Source organism: Scyliorhinus canicula, chromosome 9 (genome assembly GCF_902713615.1).
Source record: "Scyliorhinus canicula chromosome 9, sScyCan1.1, whole genome shotgun sequence".
Lineage (NCBI taxonomy): Eukaryota > Metazoa > Chordata > Chondrichthyes > Carcharhiniformes > Scyliorhinidae > Scyliorhinus > Scyliorhinus canicula.
In genome coordinates, this window is record NC_052154.1 from 31,884,496 (window position 1) to 31,910,211 (window position 25,716).

The window sequence follows — 25,716 nt, forward strand, 5'->3', positions numbered from 1 at the left end:
ACCCTCAAGCGACCCAACTGAACCCTGTTTTCTCATCATTACATACGCTTCCTTTTTTCACTTGACAAGACATTCAACTTCTTTTGTGAACCGTAGTTTCCTCACATGGCAATTTCCTCCATGCCTGACAGGGACATACCTATCAAGGACACAAAGTATTTGTTCCTTGAACAAGCTCCACTTTTCATTTGTGCCGTTCCCTGTCAGTTTCTGTTCCCATTTTATGCTCCCTAATTCCTGCCTAATCGATCATAATTACCCCTCCCCTAATTATAAACCTTGCCCTGCCGTATGGCCCGATCCCACTCCATTGCAGTATGAAAGATACCGAATTGTGGTCACTATCTCCAAAGTGCTCTCCCACAAACAAATCTAACACTTGACCCAGTTCATTACCCAGTACCAAATCCAATGTCCCCCAACTCTTGTCGGCCTATCCACATATTGTGTCCGGAAACTCTCCTGCACACACTGTACAAAACTGCCCCATCCGAACGGTTGGACCTATAGAGATTCCAATCAATATTTGGAAAGTTAAAGTCACCCATGACAACTACCCTGACACGTCCACACCTATACATAATCTGTTTTGCAATTTCTTCCTCCTCATCTCTATTACTATTTGGGGGCCTATAGAAAACTCCCAACAAGGTGACCGCTCCTTTCCTATTTCTAACTTCAACCCATATTACCTCAGTAGACAAATCCCCCTCGAACTGCCTTTCTGCAGCCATTAAACTATCCTTGATTAACAATTCTACTCCTCCACCTCTTTTACCACCTTCCCTACTCTTACTGAAACATCTATACCCCGGAACTTCCAACAACCATTCCTGTCCCGGTTCTAACCATGTCTCCGTAATGCCCACAACATCGTAATACCAATCCACGCTCCAAGTTCACCTACCTTATTCCGGATGCTCCTTGCATTGAAGTAGACACACTTCAACCCACCTTCCTGTCTGCCGGCACACTCCTGCGACCTGGATACCCTCCTCAGTACCTCATTACTCTCAACACTGGCTTCTGGACTACAGCTCGTTTTCACATCCCCCTGACAAATTAGTTTAAAACCCCCCCCCCCTCCGAAGAGTCATAGCAAATTTCCCTCCCAGGATATTGGTGCCCCTCTGGTTCAGGTGCAAACCATCCTGTCTGTACAGGACCCACCTTCCCCACAATTTGCTCCAATTATCCACGTAACTGAAACCCTCCCTCCTACACCATCCCTGGAGCCACATGTTTATCTACACTCTCTCCCTGTTCCTCAACTCGCTAGCACGTGGCACCGGCAACAAACCAGAGATGACAACATGGTTTGTCCTGGCTCTCAGCTGCCACTCTAGCTCCTTAAATTCCTGTTTTAAATCCCCGTCCCTTCTCTTACCTATGTCGCTGGTACCGATGTGTACCACGACTTGTGACTGTTCCCCTTCCCCTTTAAGGATTCTGAAAACACGGTCCGAGACATCACGGACCCTGGCACCCAGGAGGCAATATACCATCCACGAGTCTCTTTTGTTGCCACAGAACCGACTATCTGTCCCTCTAACTATTGAGTCCCCAATAACTATTGTTCTCCTGCTCTCCCTCCTTCCCTTCTGAGCCACAGGGACGGACTCAGTGCTGGACATCCGTTCACCGTGGCTTGCCCCTGGTAGGTCGTCCCCCTCAACAGTATCCAAAGCGGTATACTTGTTACTGAGGGGAACGGCCACAGAGGATCCCTGCACTGACTGCTTCCTCCCAGCCCCTCTCACCGTCACCCATCTATCTTGATTCTTCGGAGTAACTACATCCCTGAAGCTTCTATCTATGACCACCTCTACCTCCCGAATGATCCAAAGTTCATCCAGCTCCAGTTCCCTAATGCGATTTCTGAGGAGCTGGAGGTGGGTGCACTTCCCAAAGGTGAAATCAGCAGGGACACTGATGGCGTCCCTCACCTCAAACATTCTGCAGGAGGAACATTGCACTGCCTTCCCTGCCATCCCCTCTAGATAGCTTGCTGATAAAACAAGAAAAAGAAAGAAAGAAAGAGCTTACCTGATATTCACACAACCCCTTAGGTTAGAGGAGGTGGAAGGGTCGGGAACACTACAAGTGTAGTGTCTCGGATTTAGGAACCGCCCAACTTAAATACAGGTAAAAATAAAACACGTAACCAGCAACCACAGCGCTCCGCACTATAACAGCAATCAGCTGTTATGGGCCCGCGCAATCAATCTAAATCTTTACTACTTACCCAGCAGTCACGTCCTCACTCCGACCGGATTATAGCTCGAAACCCCCAACAGTAAGTTTTAAAAACAATTTACTCCCCTTCTCAGCAAACACTCACTCAGCAACCACTGCGCTCCGCACTATAACAGCAATCAGCTCTTATGGCTGTTAGCTTCTATTAGCTTGTACAAATGTATTTCAGTTTGTTCCACATTTATTCAAAGTATGATAATCTCTCACTGTTATAGCTGTGAAAACGCCACATCATTTTCCATCTTTTTTTAATCACCAGTTGCTGTACACACTTACGTTCTGGCTCTTATTGCGGCAGTTTGTAAAAGAGAAATGCATGAAACAGGAAGATGTCCAACTGAAAGAAGTGACTGTGGCTGAGGCAGGTGAGTGATGGGCATACCAGCAAATTGTTTGGCACCTATTTTATCCTCTCTTTTGTGTTGAAATTGGTAACTGCTTCCTCTTCCAACTTTGCTTAAGCAACATTGCACGGCCACAGAAATGAGAGCACTGTTCGACTGGCAAAAGGCAAAGGTTTCAACAAAAAAAATCTGGCTGCCGAGGAGGTGTTGTAATTAAAAACAATCACATGGTGTAACTCTGACAACACGAGGGAGATTTTGAAACATGTCGCTGCTATGAGGCAACTGTGCGGAGTTGATACTGATTGTTAGCAACCTACTCAGAATCGCAAGCAGAAATTTATAACCAAGTTCCGCACACAGGAGTACGGCTTCAACCGGGACCTTGGATTCATGTTGCATTACATTCACCCCCCACCATCTGGCCTGGGCTTGTAAAATCCTACCAACTGTCCTGGCTTGAGACAATTCACACCTCTTTAACCTGGGGTTACCCCTACCTCTGCATCTGTAAAGATTTAATTACCTGCAAATACACGCATTCAAAGTATTGTCTTGCATCTTTGACTTTGTCTATATTTATATGTGTTTCTGGAACCAACCTCTTCATTCACCTGAGGAAGGAGCAGTGCTCCGAAAGCTAGTGATTTGAAACAAACCTGTTGGACTTTAACCTGGTGTTGTAAGACTTCTTACTGTGCTCACCCCAGTCCAACGCCGGCATCTCCATATCTTGAATAGGAGACTTGTGTGGAGTATAAACCCAAACATGCATTAGTTGGGCTGAATGGTCTGTTTCTTTTTTTTTTTTTTTTAGAACAGTACAGCACAGAACAGGCCCTTCGGCCCTCGATGTTGTGCCGAGCAATGATCACCCTACTCAAGCCCACGTATCCACCCTATACCAGTAACCCAACAACCCCCATTAACCTTATTTTTTAGGACACTAAGGGCAATTTAGCCTGGCCAATCCACCTAACCCGCACATCTTTGGGCTGTGGGAGGAAACCGGAGCACCCGGAGGAAACCCACGCACACACGGGGAGGACGTGCAGACTCCACACAGACAGTGACCCAGCCGGGAATCGAACCTGGGACCCTGAAGCTGTGAAGCATTGATGCTAACCACCATGCTACCGTGCTGCCCACTGCTACCGTGCTGCACTGCATGTTCTGTGTAATTAATTGGCAAACGCCTTGTGGTTAGCACTTTCCTTAAGTAATTATTCCTTTGACGAGCAGCACTTAATAAAACCTATATCCAAACAAAATTATTTTTAGGCTCAACTCTTGTCATAGATAGAGGTTGTTTTGTTTTTGTTCCTTATCAGCTGGTTTGGGGAAGAAAAAAGAATCACCTAATCACACTTCCTCCTTATGATGAGGATCTGACCTCCTTGAAAGTCTGTGACTGAACTTAGAAATTCTGAGGGAGGAGATCGAGCCTGCAGATCATCACTGTAAGATTAGATCATGCCAGGGCTCCAACAGCCTCTGCTATAGCACTTTGCTTTTTCATCTTTCATGCTTTAAAAAAAATTAATTTGTGTTCTGTCTTTCTCATCCCTACTCCCAACTTATTGGGAGGAGACAACTTGATTGTAGGACCATGAAATCACCAACCCAATAATGGTTTGTGGCGGTTCTTTCCAGTGCTTAGTTCGGCCTTCCCACTGCCGGGAAGGGATTCACAAAGTACTTCACTCCCTTAGAAAGTGGTCAATCAGGAGAAAATTCAGCCATTGGTATTAATACTGACAATATTATAATATAATAATTTTATTGTCACAAGTAGGCTGACATTAACACTGCAATGAAGTTAATGTGAAAATCCCCTAGTCGCCGCACTCCGGCGCTTGTTCAGGTACACTCGGAGAATTCAGAATGTCCAAATTACCAAACAGCACATCTTTCGGGACTTGTGGGAAGAAACCGAGCACCCGGAGGAAACACCCGCAGTCACAGAGAGAACGTACCGACTCTGCACAGACAGTGACCCAAGCCAGGAATCGAACCTAGGACCCTGGAGCTGTGAAGCAACAGTGCTACTCGCTGTGCTACCGTGCTGCCCCCATCCCAACCCAAAGGAAATTTTAAACTAGGCTTGTAAACCTTTGAAATTATCGACTTAAGTTGCAGTTGCACAATCATTGAGTATATTCAAGCCCAAGATTGACAGATGTTTGGACTCTAAGGGAATCTCCGGATATGTGCTGGAAGATCAGCCATCATTTAGTTGAATCATGGGGCCGGCACAGGGGCTGAATGGTTGTGACTACATTTTATCTTTCAAACTGTTTTCAGGTAAAACCTGGCGTGCAAAATGTTTGATATTTGATACTTGAGTTCTGTTATTTTACACTTTCATTGTTTACTTTTGTTAATATCACAGGTCGAGAGAAGAGTGAAGTATTGAAGGCGCTCGGCGAGCTAGTAATGAGCTTTTACGCCAAATATTGGATCTACGTTTGTGGAGGGATGTTCTTCATTGTCAGTTTTACTGGAAGAATTGTTGTATATAAAATTGTCTATATGTTCCTGTTCCTCCTTTGCCTCTCATTCTACCAGGTGAGAAGGAACAGTCAAACACTGGTCAATAGTAAAAAGTCTAACTCCGTAATCATCCCCACCTTTAGTAAAGAAGGGGAGTCAATTAAAGAACATAGCTGTGCAATTCATTTATAACCTGATATACCTGCGTGTCAAAATAGTAACAAAGATTGTGAAGCAACTTGATATGCTTGACTTTGGCTGGGATATGTAAATGGGATTACTCTGTGGCCTGATTATCTATAACAATACCCTGTTCCAAATAGGCTGTGTAAAGGGAGTGCTGAATTTCTTCTGCCTTTGCTAATGTCTTATTCTTGCTGTCCATTTTACAAGGTCTGTTACTTTCTATGGCGCAAGCTGCTGAAAATATTCTGGTGGTTGGTCGTTGCTTACACTATGCTGGTCCTCATCTCCGTTTACACTTTTCAATTCGCTGAATTCCCACATTACTGGAAAAACTTTACAGGATTAACAGATGAACAGTACGTATACTTTTTAATTCTGGCAAATATGGGTTGTTTTTTTTAACGTACCTCAACTTCGTCAGACAATGGGTCAGGTAACTGTCGAAATAACAACTGCTAGAAAAATTTAAATATTTGCATATTTGGTTTTGCATATGGTGTAGTAACTATGTACATGCACACCGAGAAAATTTAGCTTTTAAAGTTTTCTTCAAAGCTATGTGTTCTGTCGAGGGAACTTAGTTAATAAAATGATTCTCCCCTGATTCAATTTAAGGTCGTTCACCGGGCCCACATGACGGTGGCTCGGATGAGCAAATTCTTTGGGGTAGAGGACAAATGCGCTAGGTGCGCAGGAGGACCAGCGAACCACGTACACATGTTTTGGGCATGCTCGATGCTTAGGGGATACTGGGAGGGATTTGCGGGGATCATGTCCCGGGTGCTAAAAACAAGGGTGGGGATGGGTCCAGGGGTGGCAATTTTTGGGGTTTCGGAAGACCCGGGAGTCCAGGGTGAGAAAGAGGCCAATGTTTTGGCCTTTGCTTCCCTGATAGCCCGGCGACGAATCTTATTGGCATGGAGAGACTCAAAGCCCCCGAAGACTGGGTTGTGGCTTACGGACATGTCAAGTTTCCTGGGTATGGAAAAAATTAAGTTCGCCTTGAGGGGATCTGTTCAGGGGTTCGCCCGAAGGTGGCAACCATTCATAGACCTCATTGCGGGAGAGTGAGCGCCAGCGGGGGGTGGGGGTGGGTAGGTAGGTAGAGTAGAGTAGGAGGGATAAATTGGTGGGTATTACCGGTGGGAGAGGAGCGGGCTTGTGCAGTATTTTACGACTGAAGTATTGAATGTACGTGGATGTTTGCACATTTTTGCCTTTTTTGCTTTCTTTCTGTTGATGTTTGTAACTGTTTACAATGCCAAAAAACTACCTCAATAAAATTGATTGTCAAAAAAAATAAAATGATTCTCCAGAGGACATGGCCAATTGAGAGGCGATGGCGTGGTGGTGTTGTCACTGGAATTTCAAATTTGACATCCAACTGTGCATCAGTGCACACAATACTAGCAGTAGTGTTTGCACTGGACTAGCAATCCCATGGGCATCATATTCTGGGGACCTGGGTTTAGAATCTCACCATGGCAGATGGTGAAATTTTAATTCACTAAAAATCAGGAATTAAAAGGTGGCACAGTGATTATCACTGTTGCCTCGCAGGCCCAGGGGCCCAGGTTCAATTCCGGCATTGGGTGACTATGTGAAGTTTGCATGTTCTCTGTGTCTGCGTGGGTTTCCGGTGCTCCGGTTTCCTGCCACAGTCCAAAGATATGCAGTTTGGTGGATTAGCAATGCTAAATTTCTCCTTAGTGTTCAGGGATGTGCAGGTTAGGTGGGGTTACAAGGGATAGGGCAGGGGGGTGGCCTAGATAGGGTGCTCTTTCAGTGGATCTGTGCAGATTCAATAGGTTTAATGGCCTCCTTCTGCACTATTGGGATTCTATGGTTCTACGGACCATGCAACCATTGACAGTCGTCATAAAAACCCATCTCGTTTACTAATGTTCTTCAGGGAAGGAAATCTGTCGTCCTTAACTGGTCTGGACTACATGTGACTCCAGAGCCACAGCAATGTGGTTGACTCTTAACTGCTCTCGCTGAAATGTCCCAGCAACACACTCAGTTCAAGGGTAATTAGGGATGGGCAATAAATGCTGGCCTCAAACGATGCACACATCACATCAGTGAATAAAACAAAACTATTTTCCTTGGCAGTAAGTGGTTCTGGGCAAGATAATTACAATCCCTGTGGAACTGACTGGCAGATTAAGTGAAGTTATAATAAGATGGGCACTTCCAAAGAGGTGTTTATGATTGATCAGCCAATGTAATTTTATTATTTGCTGATAATAGTGGGCTAGTCTTGTCAGCACCTGAAAACTCTCCCAAGTCAATTCCCGAACAAGTGGGTGACCTTGGCTGAATGAACTTTGAGGAGAACTGTAGTAATTGGGGCTTGGCTAAGTGGGCTATGTTCCTGTTATGAGAGTGGAAAGGTCAAAGAGCTTCCATTCATATCAAACGCCAAGATGACCAAAACAAAATGGCACCCTCGTTATTAAGGTTCTTGTCAACATAATTGACTGTAAAATGTCGTTCTTTTGGGAATACAGGTTAGCTGACATGGGATTGGAGCAATTCAGTGTCAGTGAGCTCTTCTCCAGCATTCTGATTCCTGCCTTTTTCCTGTTGGCCTGTATTCTACAACTACACTACTTCCACCGTCGCTTCATGCAAATTACTGATCTGGAACACGTTCCGACAAAGGGAAACGGACCATTGACCCGGTAAGTCATTTATGCAGCTAGCATAGATGCAAGTTTAATAGAATCTCAGAATGGTTAAGCAAGGCCACTCAGCCCATCGTGTCCATGCTGGATGTAAGAACAGCTCCCCTAACCCCACATCACTGCCCTTACACCATTAGTTTTGCAATTCCTTTCTCTTCAGTGAATTGTCAAATGCTGTTTTGAAGCTGTGACAGAGTGACCCCTTTAAGAGGCGAGCCCTTGACGTCCGCGCCACACGCTCGGGGCCTATCCTGCAGGAGCACGTGAACTCTAACCAATGGGGAAAAAGCGAGGGGCCCAGGCAGAGTGAAGACTTGTTTAGAGACTCTGTGTCTGTGTATTGTTTACCTTTAGTTGTTACCAATTAACCCTTGTTCCGTTATACTGGACGTTTCCCAGGTATGGCCTCGAGCCACCACATTAGCCATGAATGGTAACCAGATCAATCACAAGTCCGCAGTAGTTCAGAATTCGCGTCAGAGGCTTCCAAGACGAGCAGAGAAATCGAAAAGCATCAACTGTATCACAAAACAATGAGTGAAAAATGCTCCTGATTGGGAAGTACTTGACCAGGGGAATGAAGACTGGAGCCAGAATATTGAGCGGTTCCGGTACTTGCGTTTTTACAGGAAATGAAATAATGGGGAGGCTAAGCGGAAGGTTATTATACTAACAGTTTGTGGGCCCGAGACCTACAACCTCATACAGAATGGTCATCCCCAGAGGCTCCCGACACAACATTGTTAGTCCAATTGATGACGTTTGTGAAGGAGCACTTCAACCCCAGACCCTCAATCATACTTCAGTGCCACAAGTTTAATTCAGCTGTCAGGGTTCCAGGAGAGATGATCTCCGCCACCTTTGCTAGACCCTGCCAAATGGACAAGCATTATGGGTTTGGCACAGCGCTCGGTGACATGCTTCGCAACCGTTTGGTATGCGATATTAACAACATTAGTGTGCAAAAGAAACTTCTGGCTAAGACCGAGATCACCCTGGACAAGGTGATCAAAATAGCTCAGGCAGCCGAACGCACCAAGAGGGCTACACCAGAGCTTCAAAGTGTGTAAGAGGGCTGTGGGATGGTATGGCTACAAGGTAAGCCCTCAGGTTGACAGACACCGAAGAAGGCCTATGGTGTGTTGGCCTTTATTGGTAGAGGGATTGAGTTCCGGAGCCATGAGGTCATGTTGCAGCTGTACAAAACTCTGGTACGGCCGCATTTGGAGTATTGCGTACAGTTCTGGTCGCCTCATTATAGGAAGGACGTGGAAGCTTTGGAATGGGTGCAGAGGAGATTTACCAGGATGTTGTCTGGTATGGAGGGAAAATCTTATGAGGAAAGGCTGATGGACTTGAGGTTGTTTTCGTTAGAGAGAAGAAGGTTAAGAGGTGACTTAATAGAGGCATACAAAATGATCAGAGGGTTAGATAGGGTGTACAGTGAGAGCCTTCTCCCGCGGATGGAGGTGGCTAGCACGAGGGGACATAGCCTTAAATTGAGGGGTAATAGATATAGGACAGACGTCAGAGGTAGGTTTTTTACCCAAAGAGTGGTGAGGCCGTGGAATGCCCTACCTGCAACAGTAGTGAACTCGCCAACATTGAGGGCATTTAAAAGTTTATTGGATAAGCATATGGATGATAATGGCATAGTGTAGGTTAGATGGCCTTTAGTTTTTGACTTCCCATGTCGGTGCAACATCGTGGACCGAAGGGCCTGTACTGCGCTGTATCGTTCTATGTTCTATATTCTAAGTTCAGCCAAGATCCCAAGAACAGGATTGTAGTCCGTGGTCAGGGAAGAAAAAGGGTCGTCAGCCCAGAAGTCGAGATGATCACTACCGATGTGGGGTACACCACCCCCAGACAGTGTGCTGCTGCAGAGAGTTTATTTGTTTTCAGTGCAATAGGGAGGGTCACATCCAGGCACTTTCCCGTGCCAGGCAGAGCGTGCCAAATCAAAAAAAAAAGCAAGTCATGACTCCAGCGAACAAAATGGACAGGAATTCAGATGAGGAGCCTAAAATGTACAGATTCAACAAGGTTGAAGTGAGCAAAGCAGCCCCAATCGAGATACTCCTCACAGTAAATGGAAGACCACAAAAGATTGAGGTAGACGGTTGTGGGAGAGCAAACGTTGGAGTATCTTTGAGAAGGAGTTCAGTCTTTGAACCTAAGTAGCACAAAAACCAAGTTGACGACATATACTGGGGAAACCCTGAAACTTTTGCGGACAAGCACAACACCAGCATTGTATTAACAACAGGGTTCCTAGCCACCTACGATCATTGTCGCGAGACATCGGCCAAGCTTCATGGGATGAGATTGGCTGAACCAAATCAAATTGCACTGGTTGGACATCTTCAAAATTTCAGATTGTGTTTTCTAGGAAGGTGTATTCCGGAACAAGCTGGGTCAAATAAAGGGAGTAAAGACCAAGATTTTCATTAACTCTCATTCCACACTGAAATTTATCAGGGCGAGACCCTCCCCTCCGCCTTACACCAAAATAATGGAAGTTGAACCTAACTGTTGGGAATTATCAGAGCCGCGCAGTTTTCTGAACGGGCAGCCCCATCATCCCTGTGCTAAAGCTGGGCCACTCGGAATATGCAGGGATTACAAGTTTACGATAAACCAGGTATCCCAAGTAGCCAAATACCCAATTGCACAAATTGAAGACCTTTATGCAAAGTTGGTGGGTGGCCTCGTGTGTCTACCTCAGTCATGCCCATTTGCAGTAGGAGCTGGATCAAATGTTTGTGACTATCAACACACAAAGGCCTGTTTCAGTATACCAGATTGCCATGTGGCATCTCCTCAGCCTGTCCGATATTCCAATGCAAAATGGAGTATCTGCTCCAAGGCATCCGGAATGTTGTGGTTTACCTGGATGATGTTCTGGTCATAGAATTTACATTGCAGAAGGAGGCCATTCAGCCCATCGAGTCTGCACCGGCTCTTGGAAAGAGCACCCTACCCAAGGTCAACACCTCCACCCTATCCCTACAACCCAGTAACCCCACCCAACACTGAGGGCAATTTTGGACACCAAAGGCAATTTATCATGGCCAATCCACCTGACCTGCACATCTTTGGACTGTGGGAGGAAACCGGAGAACCCGGAGGAAACCCACGCACACACGGGGAACATGTGCAGACTCCGCACAGACAGTGACCTAAGCCGGAATCGACCCTGGAGCTGTGAAGCAATTGTGCTATCCACAATGCTACCGTGCTGCCTGGTAACGGGAGCATCACATGAAGAGCACTTAACAAACCTAGAAGAGGTGCTGTGAAGATTTAGGGATGCAGGAAACCGACCAAAACATGAGAAGTGCACTTTTCAAGCTATCAAGGTTGCTTACCCAGGGTTCAAAATGGACTCAAAATTCCTGCACTCGAAGACCAGGCGAGAGCCATAAGAGAAGTCAGCACAACGTTCCCAAATTAAAGTCCTTCCTGGGCTGCAAAACTATTATGACCCAGCAAGAAGCTACATTTAGTCACCCAGCACAGATAAGGATATTGAGCACATGGTGCGCCAGTGCGATTCCTGCCAGATGCAACAGATGTTGCCACCCACTGCCAAACTCCACTCTGGGGAATGGCCTGGTCATCTGTGGTACATGTGGACTTTGCAGGCTCCCTTCTTGGGCAGAAGTTTCCTTGTTTTGGTTGTTGCCCAGTTAAAGTGGTTGGATGTCCAAGGGATGGGGACAACAACCTAGGTGGCTGTAATCATGGCCCTGGGGCAGATCTTTGCTACCCATGGCCTCCCCAAAGTACTAATATCTGACAACGGCACTTTTCCCGCACAACTTGCATTCGCCATAGCTCCCTATCATCCCACCTCAGACGAGTTAGTGGGGAGAGCTGTGCAGACGTTCAAAACAGCCATAAAGAACCAGTCCTACAAACCACTATGCCTTAGGTTGGCCAACTTTCTCCTATTTTATAACACGTGCCCCCCAATGCCAGCACGGGCATCTCACCAGCAGGATTACTCGTGGGCTGTCACCTCTGGACCTGATTGGACTTAGTTTCCCCAAATTTGGAGGGCAGACTAGGGGCACTGCAGGCCTGTCAGAGGAAACAGCATGTTTCGTACAAAGAAGACAGGTCACTTCAAGAGGGCGACCTGGTCCTCATCAGGAACTTTGCCTCAGGCCCACTTTGGGCAGAATTGTATCAAAGTCAGGTGCAGTCTCGTGTACGGTGGATTTCAAAATAAGCCCCAGTTTCAGAACAGTTGGAGCCAGCAGGATGCACCAGTGCACCCATAGTTAAGCCAGAACAGAGGTAATCTAGGAGTCCTGAGGAGACCCTGTCGACAACACGGGAGAGAGCTGGAGAAGGGAATACAGCTGCCATAGTGGTCGAATCTCAGAGACCATCTTCCACAGATGGCAGGAGGAGGTGGCTCCGAGGTGGAGAAGCTAGTTCAGGAACTAAGGCAGTCTACAAGGCCCAGAATATCCACTGACATTGTGATGAACTGTTATGGATTCTCTCCCCTTGTGTTTCTCAACCTTTTTATTTTATATATAATTGTACAAAATCTGTTCTGTGGATATGTTATTGAGGGACTTAAGGGCAGAGGAATGTGGTAGTTCGGCCCATTTAAGGGGCATGCCCTTGCAGTGCAAGTGACCGGCTCAGGACCTATCGCGTGGGAGCGCATGAACCCTGACTCACTCTAATATGCATTCCTGAGATCTAACCAAGGCATGGGATCTAACCCGCACGCCTTGGAGACCTCGGGTGAGCGCCACCCAGTGTTGGTCTCCACAAACGGGGACCAGACAAAATTGCACTCATGAGGGCCTCCTAAGGGATTGGAGGCACCCAGATGCTTGCACTCTGGGCAGGGTGGCACCCTGACACTGCTGGTGCCACCTGGGAACCCTGGCACTGCTGGCCTAGCAGTGCCACCTGGGTGGCATCCTTATTCTGTCAAGGTGCCCAGGTGGCAATGCCAACTGGCAGGGGCATTGCCAGGGTGTTGGGCCGGCACTGCCAGGGTACTAAGTTGGAATTTTGCACGCAGCGGGATTAGTCCCGGAGGTGCCCTGTGCCGGTGCGGGGAGGTCTGAAGACCCCTTTATGGTTGACTTTGGGGCTGGGGGAGGGGGTTAGGGGGTCGCGTCAGGGGGTCAAGAGGAGCTCGTCAGTGCAGGAAACAGCCGCACATTCCCTACTGAGGCCCACAATCTACCCGAATGGCTGTTCTCGGTGGTGCAGGAATCCGACTGAATTACTGTGGTGTTTCTCGGGCTCCGAGCACTGGAAATACCCAGCTAATCACCAGCGCAATGGGACTTTGTCTCTACTCGGGCAGATTACATCCTAAATTTCTAGGGTTTGCTTTTGCCCTGTTAGCTTCAGGTGGAACGAAAATCAAAGACCAGGATTATGTTTCTCCCAGTGTACACTCTAATATATGGGTGAACCTTGATTATAGGGGGGCACGGCAGCATGGTGGCGCAGTGGTTAGCACTGCTGCCTCATGGCGCCTTGGACCCGGGTTCGATCCAAGGCCCCAGGTCACTGTCCGTGTGGAGTTTGCACAATCTCCACGTGTCTGCATGGGTCTCGCCCCCACAACCCAAAGATGTGCAGAGCAGGTGAACTGGCCACGCTAAATTGCTCCCTTAATTGGAAAAGAACAATTGGGTACTCTAAATTTATTTATTTTTTAAACTTGATTATGATGGCCATGGAGAGAGTTCTCTGGTAATCAATTACTGTTGGTGATTATAGATTTACAACATGCAACCTGGTTGAAATCTAGGTTTGAACTTTTGCCACCCATTATAGAAACTGTTGATGTTTTTTATTCGAACTGAACTCAGAATTCCTGTGCCCAATTATTAAGATTTCAGCATTTGTGGCTAACCTCAGCTTTAAGATGGAAAAACCAGGGGATGTTTTTCTAAATCTGTACTGGCAGTCGGAGGATGCCCGAGATATAGTGCATTTTTACATTTTTAAAGATATTTGTGGTCGTGGTAATGCAGGAGTGCTAGAAAGCCTTGGGCTTCCTATACCCCAGCTGCTCCTGGGTCCACCCTACCCCATCATTACTGCCAGACTTAGCTTGCTGGGAACTGTTTCCTCTGATCTTCAGCATCAGCAGCTTTTCTGTTCCCGATGAACAGACTCCATGCCATTGATTTCCTCCCAAAGTTGATCATAACGTCCAGATATGCTATCCCACTGCCTCGGACATCGGGGGTCCTGAAGGATCACCACGTACAGTTCCTGCCCTGATCTAAAAACAAGGCTGCATAATCTAAAAAAAAATCAAAGCAAAATATACATTGCACTTCTTTAGTTATACGCATTGAGCTGCAACTCACTGGCAATTATTTTGTGAATAACTGAAGTTCTTGTATAGTGTTGTTCAATGATAAATTGAGATTTTTTATTTGGACATCGATTTCAAATTAATCTTTCAAGAACCTCTGCAAACACGTTTTTTTAAAAATTTGTCCTTTAGCTTTGTTGCTGTTCGCACAATAATGTACTAAAGAGCAACACATTTTTGCAAGACTCTTGAACGTCATTGTGTAGTTAGACTTATACAGTTTACTTTGGGGAGGCATGGAGCTGTACCTTCATTAACTTGAGTGAAGGGCTGTTAAAGATGATGGTGGAATTTTTGTCCTTTCTTACTATGCATGCATGTTGTAAACTGAGTCATGCAATCATGGCCAGCATTAATGCTGTGTTACATTGATTTTGACTCTCAAGTCTCGCATATTCAAAACAGATGTAATAATTATTACACTGGGGATGGTGGCTTATTGCTACAGGTTCCTTTGCATTCTATAACACATCCACATTTCATTTTATGGTGCAGACTGGGACCAACAAAGATTATGACTTGGAAAAGTCAAATTAAGCCTCTTCCATAGCTGCACGATTAAGTACACTGTGTTTGGGAGCTGCATCACAGTATTGGACGCATGCTAGAAATGTGGGAGACTAATGTTGGAATGAATTGACTTGGATCAGTCATGTTAGTATTGGACTGCTAGCTTTTTTTCCCATCAGTGATTCCAAATTAAACTTATGAAGCAAAGAGCGCACTTTCTCAAAAACACATTCATCACGTTTCTGCATGGCAGCTCATGCTAGGTCAGGCGAGTATATCAGCAACAATTATGCTACATTCAGGTGAAGTGTAGATCATAATCTTCAGTGTATAATTATTATGGCTTTGGCAAAATTCACTGGGTACACATTATAAAGTAACTGACTGTGACATGAAACTTGCGTGCGTAGTGTTGAATTTTTGATTTGAAAACTTAAGTATAGAAAAGCTGTCAACAGCCCCTCATTTACTGGTATTTCAAATCAGACAATTAATCACAGTTGTGACTTTTTAAAACTTAAAATGTACCATTTTTATGGCGATGCACCTTTAGTACTGTTGTGGCATAGCCGCTGGAGTTGCGGACTTTACCATTTTGCTGGTGGTGGAGTTGAAACGTCACGTGGGGCATCATGTGCTTGACTGACCTGAGGAACCCCACAACACAACCTGACAGCCGCCACCTGTTGTCAGCGCACCAGGGGCATGATATCCTGTCATTTCCTCCTACTCCAGATGGAAGATCAGACAGCAGATTTTAAATGTTGCACAGTGATACCAGAAACTCGCAGCTCCACCATGGGTAAATGGTGATTTTAACCCCCTGCATGATTTCAACTGGAAAGGTGGGTTCTGATTTAGCTCAGTGGGCTAGACAGCTGGCTTGTGATGCAGAAGAAGGCCAAAAGCGCGGGTTCAATTCCCGTACCAGCTGAGAATTCTAAATTCTCCCACTGTGTACCCGAACAGGCGCCAGAATGTGGCGACTATGGGCTTTTCACAGTAACTTCATTGCAGTGTTAAGGTAAGCCTACTTGTGACAATAAAGATTATTTATTTTATTAAGTATCTCTCACATGATTGACTGTCGCATCAAGGAAGTGGTTGGTGCATTGATAAATAGATAAACGTGATGTGTGTGGCTAGGTTACAATGAGTTCAAATGTTGCATGTTAGCACAGCATTGCAATTTCAGAAAAGGCAGAATTCTGAACAAATATTACTTTGCTAACTCCTGATCATTTGGGCAGTTAGGTTTAATTTGTGTCTGTTTGTATATGTGTTCATTTTTTCTTTTATGTTTGATTTATTTTCAATTACCCTCAAGTTTTATTGTTTAATTTAATATTATGTTTGCTTTGTTTCTATTAACAGGCTGAAAGAAAGTTTAGCAGAGCACTCTGAGGAGTAGGTGTTATTATCTTATTTACATATCAGTTTTGGCATATTCGTTCTTCATTAGTATTATGTTGTAACTTCGACAAGCATTAATTCTCTGCCACCTTAGTATGTTTGCAGTTTGGGAGCGCAGTCTTCTGCTTCTTCATGTTGTTCTTTTGCTATCATCTTTTATTCAACTTTCAAGGGATTACACAAATTAGAACATAGAATAGAACATAGAACTTACAGTGCAGATGGAGACCATTCGGCCTATCGAGCCAGCTCTGGCCCTTGGAAAGAGCATGCTACTTATGCACATGCCTCCATCCTATCCCCGTAACCAGCAACCCCACCTAACCTTTTGGACACTAAGGGGCAATTTAGCATGGCCAATCCACCTAACCTGCACATATTTGGGCTATGGGGGGAAACCCATGCAGACACAGGGAGAAAGTGCAAACTCCACACAAACAGTACCCCAGGCCAGAATTGAACCTGGGTCTCTGGAGCTGTGAGGCAGCAGTGCTAACCACTTTGCCACCCCTGGGAGTTGATGATCAAACCCTGTCATTCTTCCTTGCTCCTCCTAAACCTCAATGTGGTAACATTTCATTGCAGTATGACTGAGTTTAGTGACCAAGAGGGCCTAATCTGCATCTCATCACAAAATGGCAGCACCACTTCCACACTCTAATAGCATATTTATGTTAGTCTAATTAATTAACTGTTGGTGCATTGAATTTCAGAGTTGGCTATCTGGCTTAAGTACATTTGGATAAAAGACACCCATTACATGAACATGCAATTGTTGCATCACAAATTCTTCCAGAGAATCCTAGTTTTGAGTAGCTAGTGCCAGAAGCCATTAGATCAGAATATTTGGTGCCTTGTGAACTAACCAAGTATTTCTGTTTCACCTGCTTACTCATAAATGATAACCCTTACTAAATAGATACTTTAATACTGGAATGCATGGTAACTTTGATGTGTCTCTCAAATCTAAAATCAATTACATTAAACCTCCTCACTATAATGCTTTGTCTCACATAACCATCTCTATAGCAGAGGTGTACCATTCAAGTACAAGTGGTTCAGGTGTATAGGTGTTCTCCGTTAATCGTAGTAACCAGGTAGAATAACGGTAACATCCACCGAGAGTATCCTTTCACTATCCTTTTCTTCAATCTATGTTCTTTTAAAATTCGACATTGGATTGTATTTATTTTGATTTGTGTTTCCACTGGGACACGGTACAATTTTATACATCAAAATACAAAGGGTTAGTTTTGTTCACTAAAATCGATGGGCACAGCAAAGAGAAGCAGATTAATTGCATGTTGAGAAAGAGCACCAATGCTGTAGACTGTGTTGCTCTTCAAGGGCAGTGTTAAGGTCACATATTCGCATGTGCACGATGCTTGAAACAAAAGGGCAGATTCAGAGGTTGGTTTTGCTGTTTAATGATTGATGGAGGTAAAGAACTTTTTAACTTATACTGAACAATCAGTTTCTGGCACAGAGACTAACAATAACACTTTGTCACATTGTATGACGGAAAATGATCAGCTATGACAAGGCTGATCCATGCGATGAGTTGCCCAATGATATTCATTATACAGATGTGTCTATGAAGAGTAGCCACCTAGCTTTGAGACCCTGAGAGGTCCTCGTGAATGATACCCACTATGTTAGTCATTGTCTTTGCAAGGGTCTAAGCAAGGAGAAATTTGAGGTGACAGCATGGCTGCACAGTGGTTAGCACTGGTACATTTGGGAGATGTACACTACTCCTTCCCTCTTGACAGGAGGTCCCAGGTTGAATTCCGGCCCTGGGTCACTGTCCTTGTGGAGTTTGCACATTCTCCCCGTGGATGCGTGGGTTCTGCCCCCACAACCCAAAGATGTGCAGGGTAGGTGGATTGGCCATGCTAAATTGCTCCTTAATTGGAAAAAAATGAATTGGGTACTCTAAATTTAAAAAAAAGAACATTTGAGGAGCAACAAAGAGTTTCTGGTGCACTAGAGTTCTTTTTTTTCTCGGTATCAATTTTCCCTTTGTTCCTTATGACGTTGCTATGGTGCAGTTCCGGGGCATTGGTCTTCCTCAAGTATTTACGCTTGATTCTTAATAATGTTTGGCTATTCAAGTGTGGTAAGCACTGCTGTCGAGCCCTATTCTGTCCTCACCCAATCTCTACAGTTGAGTATTTCCAGCAGAGTTTTTAAGGAAGCATGCTGCCGGGCTGGTTTAGCACACTGGGCTAAATCGTTGTCTTTTAAAGCAGACCAAGGCAGGCCAGCAGCCCGGTTCAATTCCCATACCAGCTTCCCCGAACAGGCGCCGGAATGTGGTGACTAGGGCCTTTTCACAATAACTTCATTGAAGCCTACTCGTGACAATAAGCCATTTTCATTTCCTTTCATTTAATTTCCTCTCTGCATAACCCAGAGCACCAAGGCCAACTGCTACAGCCCAGCTTCAAATCAGTGAATTTGATGCAGACGAGGGAGCAAATCCAGGGCTTTTCTGATTTGTGTGGAGTCACTACTCATTGTATAAACCTATTGAGCTATTATGAGATCTTAGGCTTCATTCTCCGCGCACTTGGAAGATAAATGATCTTCCTCAATAATAGAAAGCAAGGATATGGCTGAGTGGAGCAATTGCATAGAATAGAATAGTAATTGTTATAAAATTAAATGTAGTACAATTAAATGATAATACCATATTTGAAGTGATAATTTGGCATGGCTTGATTTAACAATGAATAAAGTTAGGTTTTGGGAGATGTACACTACTCCTTCCCTCTTGACAGGAGCTGTATATAACGGATACATGCTGTACTAAGGTTGATGGGCACAGCAAAGCAAATTAATTGCATGTTGTAAAACAGCACCAATGCTGTAGACTATGTCGCTCTTCAAGAGCAGTGTTAAGGTCACATAAGAACATAAGAACTAGGAGCAGGAGTAGGCCATCTGGCCCTTCAAGCCTGCTCCGCCATTCAATGAGATCATGGCTGACCTTTTGTGGACTCAGCTCCACTTTCCCACCTGAACACCACAACCCTTTATTCCTTTATTCTTCAAAAAACTATCTATCTTTATCTTGAAAATGAAGGAGCCTCAACTGCTTCACTGGGCAGGGAATTCCATAGATTCACAACCATTTGGATGAAAAAGTTCCTCCTAAGCTCAGTCCTAAATCTACTGCCCCTTATTTTTGTTTTATTCATATTCGCATGTGTACGATGTGCGAAACAAAAGGCAGATTCAGAGGTTGGTTTTGCTGTTTAATAATTGAAGGAGGTAAAGAGTTTTTTAACTTGTACTGAACAATCAGTTTTATTCTATAACACAAGACTTACACTCTTACTATGCTTTCACAATAACAGAAGACCTGTCACTGCACCCCTTCAGAATGGTGCAGCTGAAGACCCAGAATGCGGAGAAAATGATCAACCTGCACCAGAGGACAGCAGATCTGAAGGAGAAAGTATGTTTTCTATTTGCGCAGTTAGTTCTACTCCTTTTAAATCCATAGAACCATAGAATCCTTACAGTGTAGAAGGAGGCCATTCAGCCCATCGGGTCTGCACCAACCCTCAGAAACAGCACCCACCTAGGCCCACTCCCTCTGCCCTATCCCCGTAACTCCATCCTACCTGCACGTATTTGGACACTAAGGGGTAATTTAGTATGGCCAATCCACCTAACCTGCACATTTTTGGAAGCCGGAGCATCAAGAGGAAACCCACGCAGACACGGGGAGAATGTGCAAACTCCATACACAGTCGCCTAAGGTCAGAATTGAACCCGGGTCCCTGGGGCTGTGAGGCTGCAGTGCTGACCACTGTGCCGATGTGCTGCCTGTATCCCTTATAATATTTGGGAACCACATTCAATCTTCTGTGACGGGATGGGAAAATCAGTAGTTGCAGGTTAAATACTTTTTGGTGCAATTCAAAGAGGAATGTTTGAATTCTAAAAGAAATAGGAGCAGGAGTAGACTGTGCAGCCCGCTGAGCCTGCTCTGCTATTCAGTATGATCATGGCTGACATTAGGCTTCAACTCCACTTTCCCGCCCACTCCCCATATTCCCGAGAGACCAAAAATCTGTCTATCCAAACATTCAATGTGTTCAACAAAGGAGCATCCTTGACATTCGAGGGTAGAGAATTCCAAAGATTCCCAACCCTTTCAGCGAAGTCATTTCCTTTCATCTAAGCCTTGAGTGATCAATCCCTTATCCAGAGGCTGTGCCCGCAGGAAGGAGAACCTCTGACTACCAGTGGCATCACCATGTGACATCATGTGGATGAGGGAGTTCCTATTCCTCAAATGCTACCAGTAACATCATTACCCACATGAACCTGAGATAAGCTTCCAATCACATGTCTGCTCAATCGCAAGAACTAGCTACTTGCATCTGTTTGTTACCTCTAAACTTTACGGTTCCAATACTTTAATGGCTGACCTTCTCTTACTAACCTACATAAACTTGACATCATCCAAATCTCTGCTGTCCATATCCTAACTTGCACTAAATAGTGTTCACCCCTCACTCCTGTGCTCACAGATGACTCTCTTTTAAAATTCTCATGGTTTATTTTTAATTCTCTTCATCCCATCCTATCTGTAACCTCTTCCTCGCTCACCTTTCCAAGATCTTTGTTCTCTTCCAAATTGTTTTTTTTATTGAGAGTACCCAATTATTTTCAACAAGGGGCAATTTAGCGTGGCCAATCCACCTAGCCTGCACATCTTTGGGTTGTGGGGGTGAAACCCAGGCAAACACGGGGAGAATGTGCAAACTCCACACGGACAGTGACCCAGAGCCGGGATCGAACCTGGGTCCTCGGCGGCGTGAGGCAGCAGTGCTAACCACTGCGCCATCGTGGCGCTCTTGCTCTTCCAAATCTGACCTCTTTCACATTCCGATTTTAATCAATCCACCATTGACAGCTGTGTGCTACCAGCTGCCAAGGCCCTGAATTTTGGAATTCTCTCCCTAAACCTCCACTCTCTTGCTGTAAGACATGACTAGGCTGTCAGTCATCTCTCTTAATATCTCCTTCTGTGGTTCAGTGTCTCAGGTGGGTTTGAGTCATCCCCCCTCCCCCCGCCCTGCTGATAATCTAGGGTGGCAGTTCTGTGCAGCACTGAGAGAATGCTGCACTATAGATCATAGAATTTACAGTGCAGAAGGAGGCCATTCGGCCCATCGAGTCTGCACCGGCTCTTGGAAAGAGCACCCTACCCAAGGTCAACACCTCCCACCCTATCCCCATAACATAGTAACCCCACCCAACACTAAGGTCAATTTTGGACACTAAGGGCAATTTATCATGGCCAATCCACCTAATCTGCACATCTTTGGACTGTGGGAGGAAACCGGAGCACCCGGAGGAAATCCACACACACACTGGGAGGATGTGCAGATTCCGCACAGACAGTGACCCAAGCCGGAATCGAACCTGGGACCCTGGAGCTGCGAAGCAATTGTGCTAACTACTGTGCTGCCCTACTGCCGTCCTATCGCTCAAACTGGCCACAGGCCAGGAAGTAAGGAAATGCTCGCAGCAACTTCTATTAAATGAGGCAAATAATTTGCATGCCCAGAAATTCCAACTTCTCCCTATCGATTCCTTCTGTATTAAATATCAGGCCCTAATTCCTGCAGTATTGCATTATTATTTTCATGTCAAAATGAGTGTGGATTAATTTTTTTTATATTAGATGTTATAGGTTGCAAGGTTTAGTGTTATGACTTATATTCCTTTTTAAATATGCAATATCAATTGAGAATAGATTGTTTATTCAGGTGTTACATGCTTCAATGTTTAAAAATTATTTTGTGGGAAGTGGATGTCGTTGGCAAGTCCAAAATCTGTTGCCCATCCCGAAGTACCCTTGCAACTGAGTGGCTTGCTGGGCCATTTTAGAGGGCAATTGAAAATCACCCACATTGCTGTGGATCTGGAGCACGGTGGGCTAAACAGCTGGCTTGTAATGCAGAACAAGGTCAGCAGCGTGGGCTCAATTCCCGTTCCAGCCTCCCCGAACAGGCGCTGGAATGTGGCGACTGGGGGCTTTTCACAGTAACTTCATTGAAGCCTACTCGTGACAATAAGCGATTATTATGTTATTATTGCATGTTGGCCAGACCAGGTAAGGATGGCAGACTTCCTACCCTAAAGCACATTAGTGAACCAGATGGGCCTTTACGACAATCGCTGATGGTTTTAACGGTCGCCATGACTGAGCCTAGCTTTCAATGCCAGATTAATTTGATTTAAATCCATGGTAGCACAGTGGTGAGCACTGCTGCCTCAGTGCCAGGGACCCGGGTTCGAGTGCAATCTTGGTCACTGTCTGTTTGGAGTTTGCACTTTCTCTCCGTGTCTGCGTGGGTTTCCTCCGGGTACTCCGGTTTCCTCTCACAGTCCAAAGATGTGCAGGTTAGCTGTATTGGCCATGCTAAATTGCCCCTTAGTGTTCAAAATGTTAGGTGGGGTTATGGGAATAAGTTAGGAGGATGGGCCTAGGCTCTTTCAGAGCAGATTCAATGGCTCCTTCTGCACCGTAGATTCAATGATTCTATAGATTCCTCCAGCTGCGGTGCGATTTGGACCCATGTCTCCACCGCATTAGTCTGGCCCTCCAGATTACTTGTCCAGTGAGATTCCTATCACCTCCCTTATTTACATTGTTCAAAAAGTGAACGCCTGCCAGCCAGACTCTAATGTTTAGTTTCTGTTTTCAGTTGCTTGCAGTAAGTGGGGTTTAGTGGTCGATCGGCTCCTTGTGCTTTGCTTGAATTTCTCCAAGATCCTCAACTGCATTCAAGTGATTATCTGGAGGCTCCTTGAACTACATGTGATGAAACTGGTGGCTCTGTTCAGTGTGTGGGTGGCAGTGAAAGAGGTAGGAACCCTGAGTAATGTTATTGTGGTGGTATGATTAGCATAGCTGCCTGCCATTGGTGCAGAGCACTGGCTTACCATTGGCCCTGGTTGGTCATGTGCCTCTCGACCGGTTGGTTGAGACCAGTCATGTGACGGCTCCCCGATTGGTCGAGAGGCTGAGTTGAGGCGGGGTATAAATACCCAGCACTCCCGGCGGTCGTCTTTCTACTGTAATCGACCGCAGGGCTAACATCTAGCAGATCAAAGCCATACTTTTGTTCAGCAACTCGTCTCGCGTTCAATTGATGGTACATCAGTTATCCACTCTAAAGATTTTGGACAGTTGTGATTTAAGTTACTAAGCGCGAAACTTTCTCTTGTGTCTTGTTCTTGCAAGTAAATCCAAAATTGCTGACCTTTATACTAATTTATGTAAACTGAAAAAAAAAGTCTCATGTTGCAAAATATTCAAGCACCTGATCAGTATGGCAGCAGAGGGAAATTATGATAAATATGATGGTCCCGTATTAAATGTGACCACATAGAACTTTGACTATTCTAATCAAAGTGTTGCAAAATATCTTCCCTGCGGTGACCATGATAAATAAAGATGAGTCAGTTCAACAGTTTATTGAAGATTTGTCTTTTGCAAACATAGTGTTCCATAACCTCAGAAAATCATCTTTATTTTCCTTTTTTTCCCAAATTTGTTTTCCAGCCATCAGTCATGAATTTTCTCTTTATTGTCCTCTGGGCGTTCGCTATGCCGTACACTAAGTTTCGTCCAATGGCTTCCTGCATTTCTACTTTGTGGGTTTGCATCATCATTGTCTGTAAAATGCTGTATCAGCTGAAGATTGTAAATCCAGCAGAATACTCCAGCAACTGCACAGCGGTAGGAAGTATCTCCTTTGATCCATTTGATCTGTGTGGTAAACCACGTTATTGTATTATATGCATGTTGCTGTATTGCACATGCCTGGGCTTGTCCAGGCTGGCTCCGTCTGTGGCTCCTCCCCTCAGGCTTCTGTATAAAAGTGGCAAGTCTCCGCCTCTGGACCCAGTTCAGGTCCAGAGGCAGGAGGCTTGCTTGTTTAGTGTATTAAAGCCTCAGTTACGTTTATCGCTCATCGTCTATTATTGATGGTGTATCAATCTGCATTGGTGGCAACACCTATCTGAGTCACAGAGAAAGTGTAGCAATGACTAGGCTGTAGTTTGGATAAGTACGCACAAGAACTCCATGGAAACAGCTGTTAGTCTATAAATGCGATGCTAAAGGAAATAATTTGAGCTAACAACTGACTGAAGGCAAGCTGACCAAGAGATTTGAATGAGGCCTGTTGAAAATGTATTTGGGGCACATTATAGATCAAGCGGAGTTGATGAAATAATAGCTTCCAATTCCAGACATATTGATACTGTCTGCATGATTTGATCTGACACTAGCCCTCTGCCTTGCTCTATTTCTTCATGTCTTCAAAGGCCTCCTCAAACTCTCTCTTTGTTTTAGCAGCTCCACTAATTTCCTCTTTCCTTGCTTGCACCTCCTAAAGATGGTTGAGCTATTTTGTTACATGACAGTTGTTCTGAAGGTACAAGTCATTGCTATTCGGTGCCTGTATTTTTATTGTACATGCGTTTATAGATTGATGCATTGAAATATTTTTTCTGCAGCACCCTCCAAATGAAACTAATCTCAAACCAGATGAGATCCTACAATCTACACTGTACAGAGAACCCGTGGACCCAGCCAACTGGTTTGGATTCAGAAAAGAATCTCTCATTCTTGCTTACATCCAAGTAAGTGATCAAAGATTTGAACCTGAATCGAAGCACGGTTCATTTTGTACTGGTCCAAATTACACCAAGTAGCAAGTTCAGGGTAACGTTCACTTTCAACGGTAGTACCAGGGCTGCCCATTACAATTCTCAAGGTAATAGCATTCTCAAGCAGCTGCAAGTCTTATTCTTTTCGATGAAGGAGATCTTCGGTTTGTTGCTTTAATAAAAAACCTTGGTGAGTTACCGTAAGCAATGCACACTTGAGGCTCAATACAATGGTGGTGGAAAAAGGTAATGGTGAGGTTGTTCGATTCAGTGCTCATCAAACAGACTGCTTTAACCCAAGTGTGTTATTGTTCTTGAGTGCCGCTGCAGTGACACCCATTCAGATAAATGGGGGGTGTTCCTTCATGCTCCTGATTTGTGCCTAGTAACTGGGGCGGCTTTCGACATTCTGAAGATGAGCCACTCGCTGCAGTATAGCCAGTCTCTGATGACATGCTCAAGTAGCCATAAAATTTATATGGCTGGTTCAGTTGAGTTTCTGGTCAATGGTGGCTCCTAACGGGTTGATTGTAAGAGATTCAGCAATAATAATGTGATTGAATACCAAGGCGTGAAGTGCAGGCTCTTTGTTGTAGATCTTTATTGCCTGGCACTTGTGTGACACCAATGTTATTTCCCACCTATTAGCCAAGCCTAATGACACCCCGATTGTAATGCATATGCAATACATTATTAACTGAGGTGTTTCAAATGGAGCTAAGCATTGCCCAATCATCAGTGAACA

At 44.9% G+C, this 25,716-nt stretch overlaps 1 protein-coding gene across 6 annotated transcripts in view; it reads left to right on the plus strand.

Annotated features, from left to right (window-relative positions):
* piezo1 (piezo-type mechanosensitive ion channel component 1) overlaps positions 1-25,716 on the plus strand; it is a 359,497-nt gene that overhangs the window by 214,984 nt on the left and 118,797 nt on the right. For all 6 annotated transcript variants that reach the window (XM_038806434.1, XM_038806438.1, XM_038806437.1 and 3 more), the window contains 9 exons: positions 2,516-2,621; positions 4,993-5,168; positions 5,487-5,635; positions 7,793-7,966; positions 16,227-16,259; positions 19,628-19,728; positions 23,000-23,160; positions 23,860-24,036; positions 24,819-24,944. In XM_038806434.1, the coding sequence (XP_038662362.1) occupies positions 2,516-2,621; positions 4,993-5,168; positions 5,487-5,635; positions 7,793-7,966; positions 16,227-16,259; positions 19,628-19,728; positions 23,000-23,160; positions 23,860-24,036; positions 24,819-24,944 (1,203 nt within the window). The remainder of the gene's footprint in view (positions 1-2,515; positions 2,622-4,992; positions 5,169-5,486; positions 5,636-7,792; positions 7,967-16,226; positions 16,260-19,627; positions 19,729-22,999; positions 23,161-23,859; positions 24,037-24,818; positions 24,945-25,716) is intronic.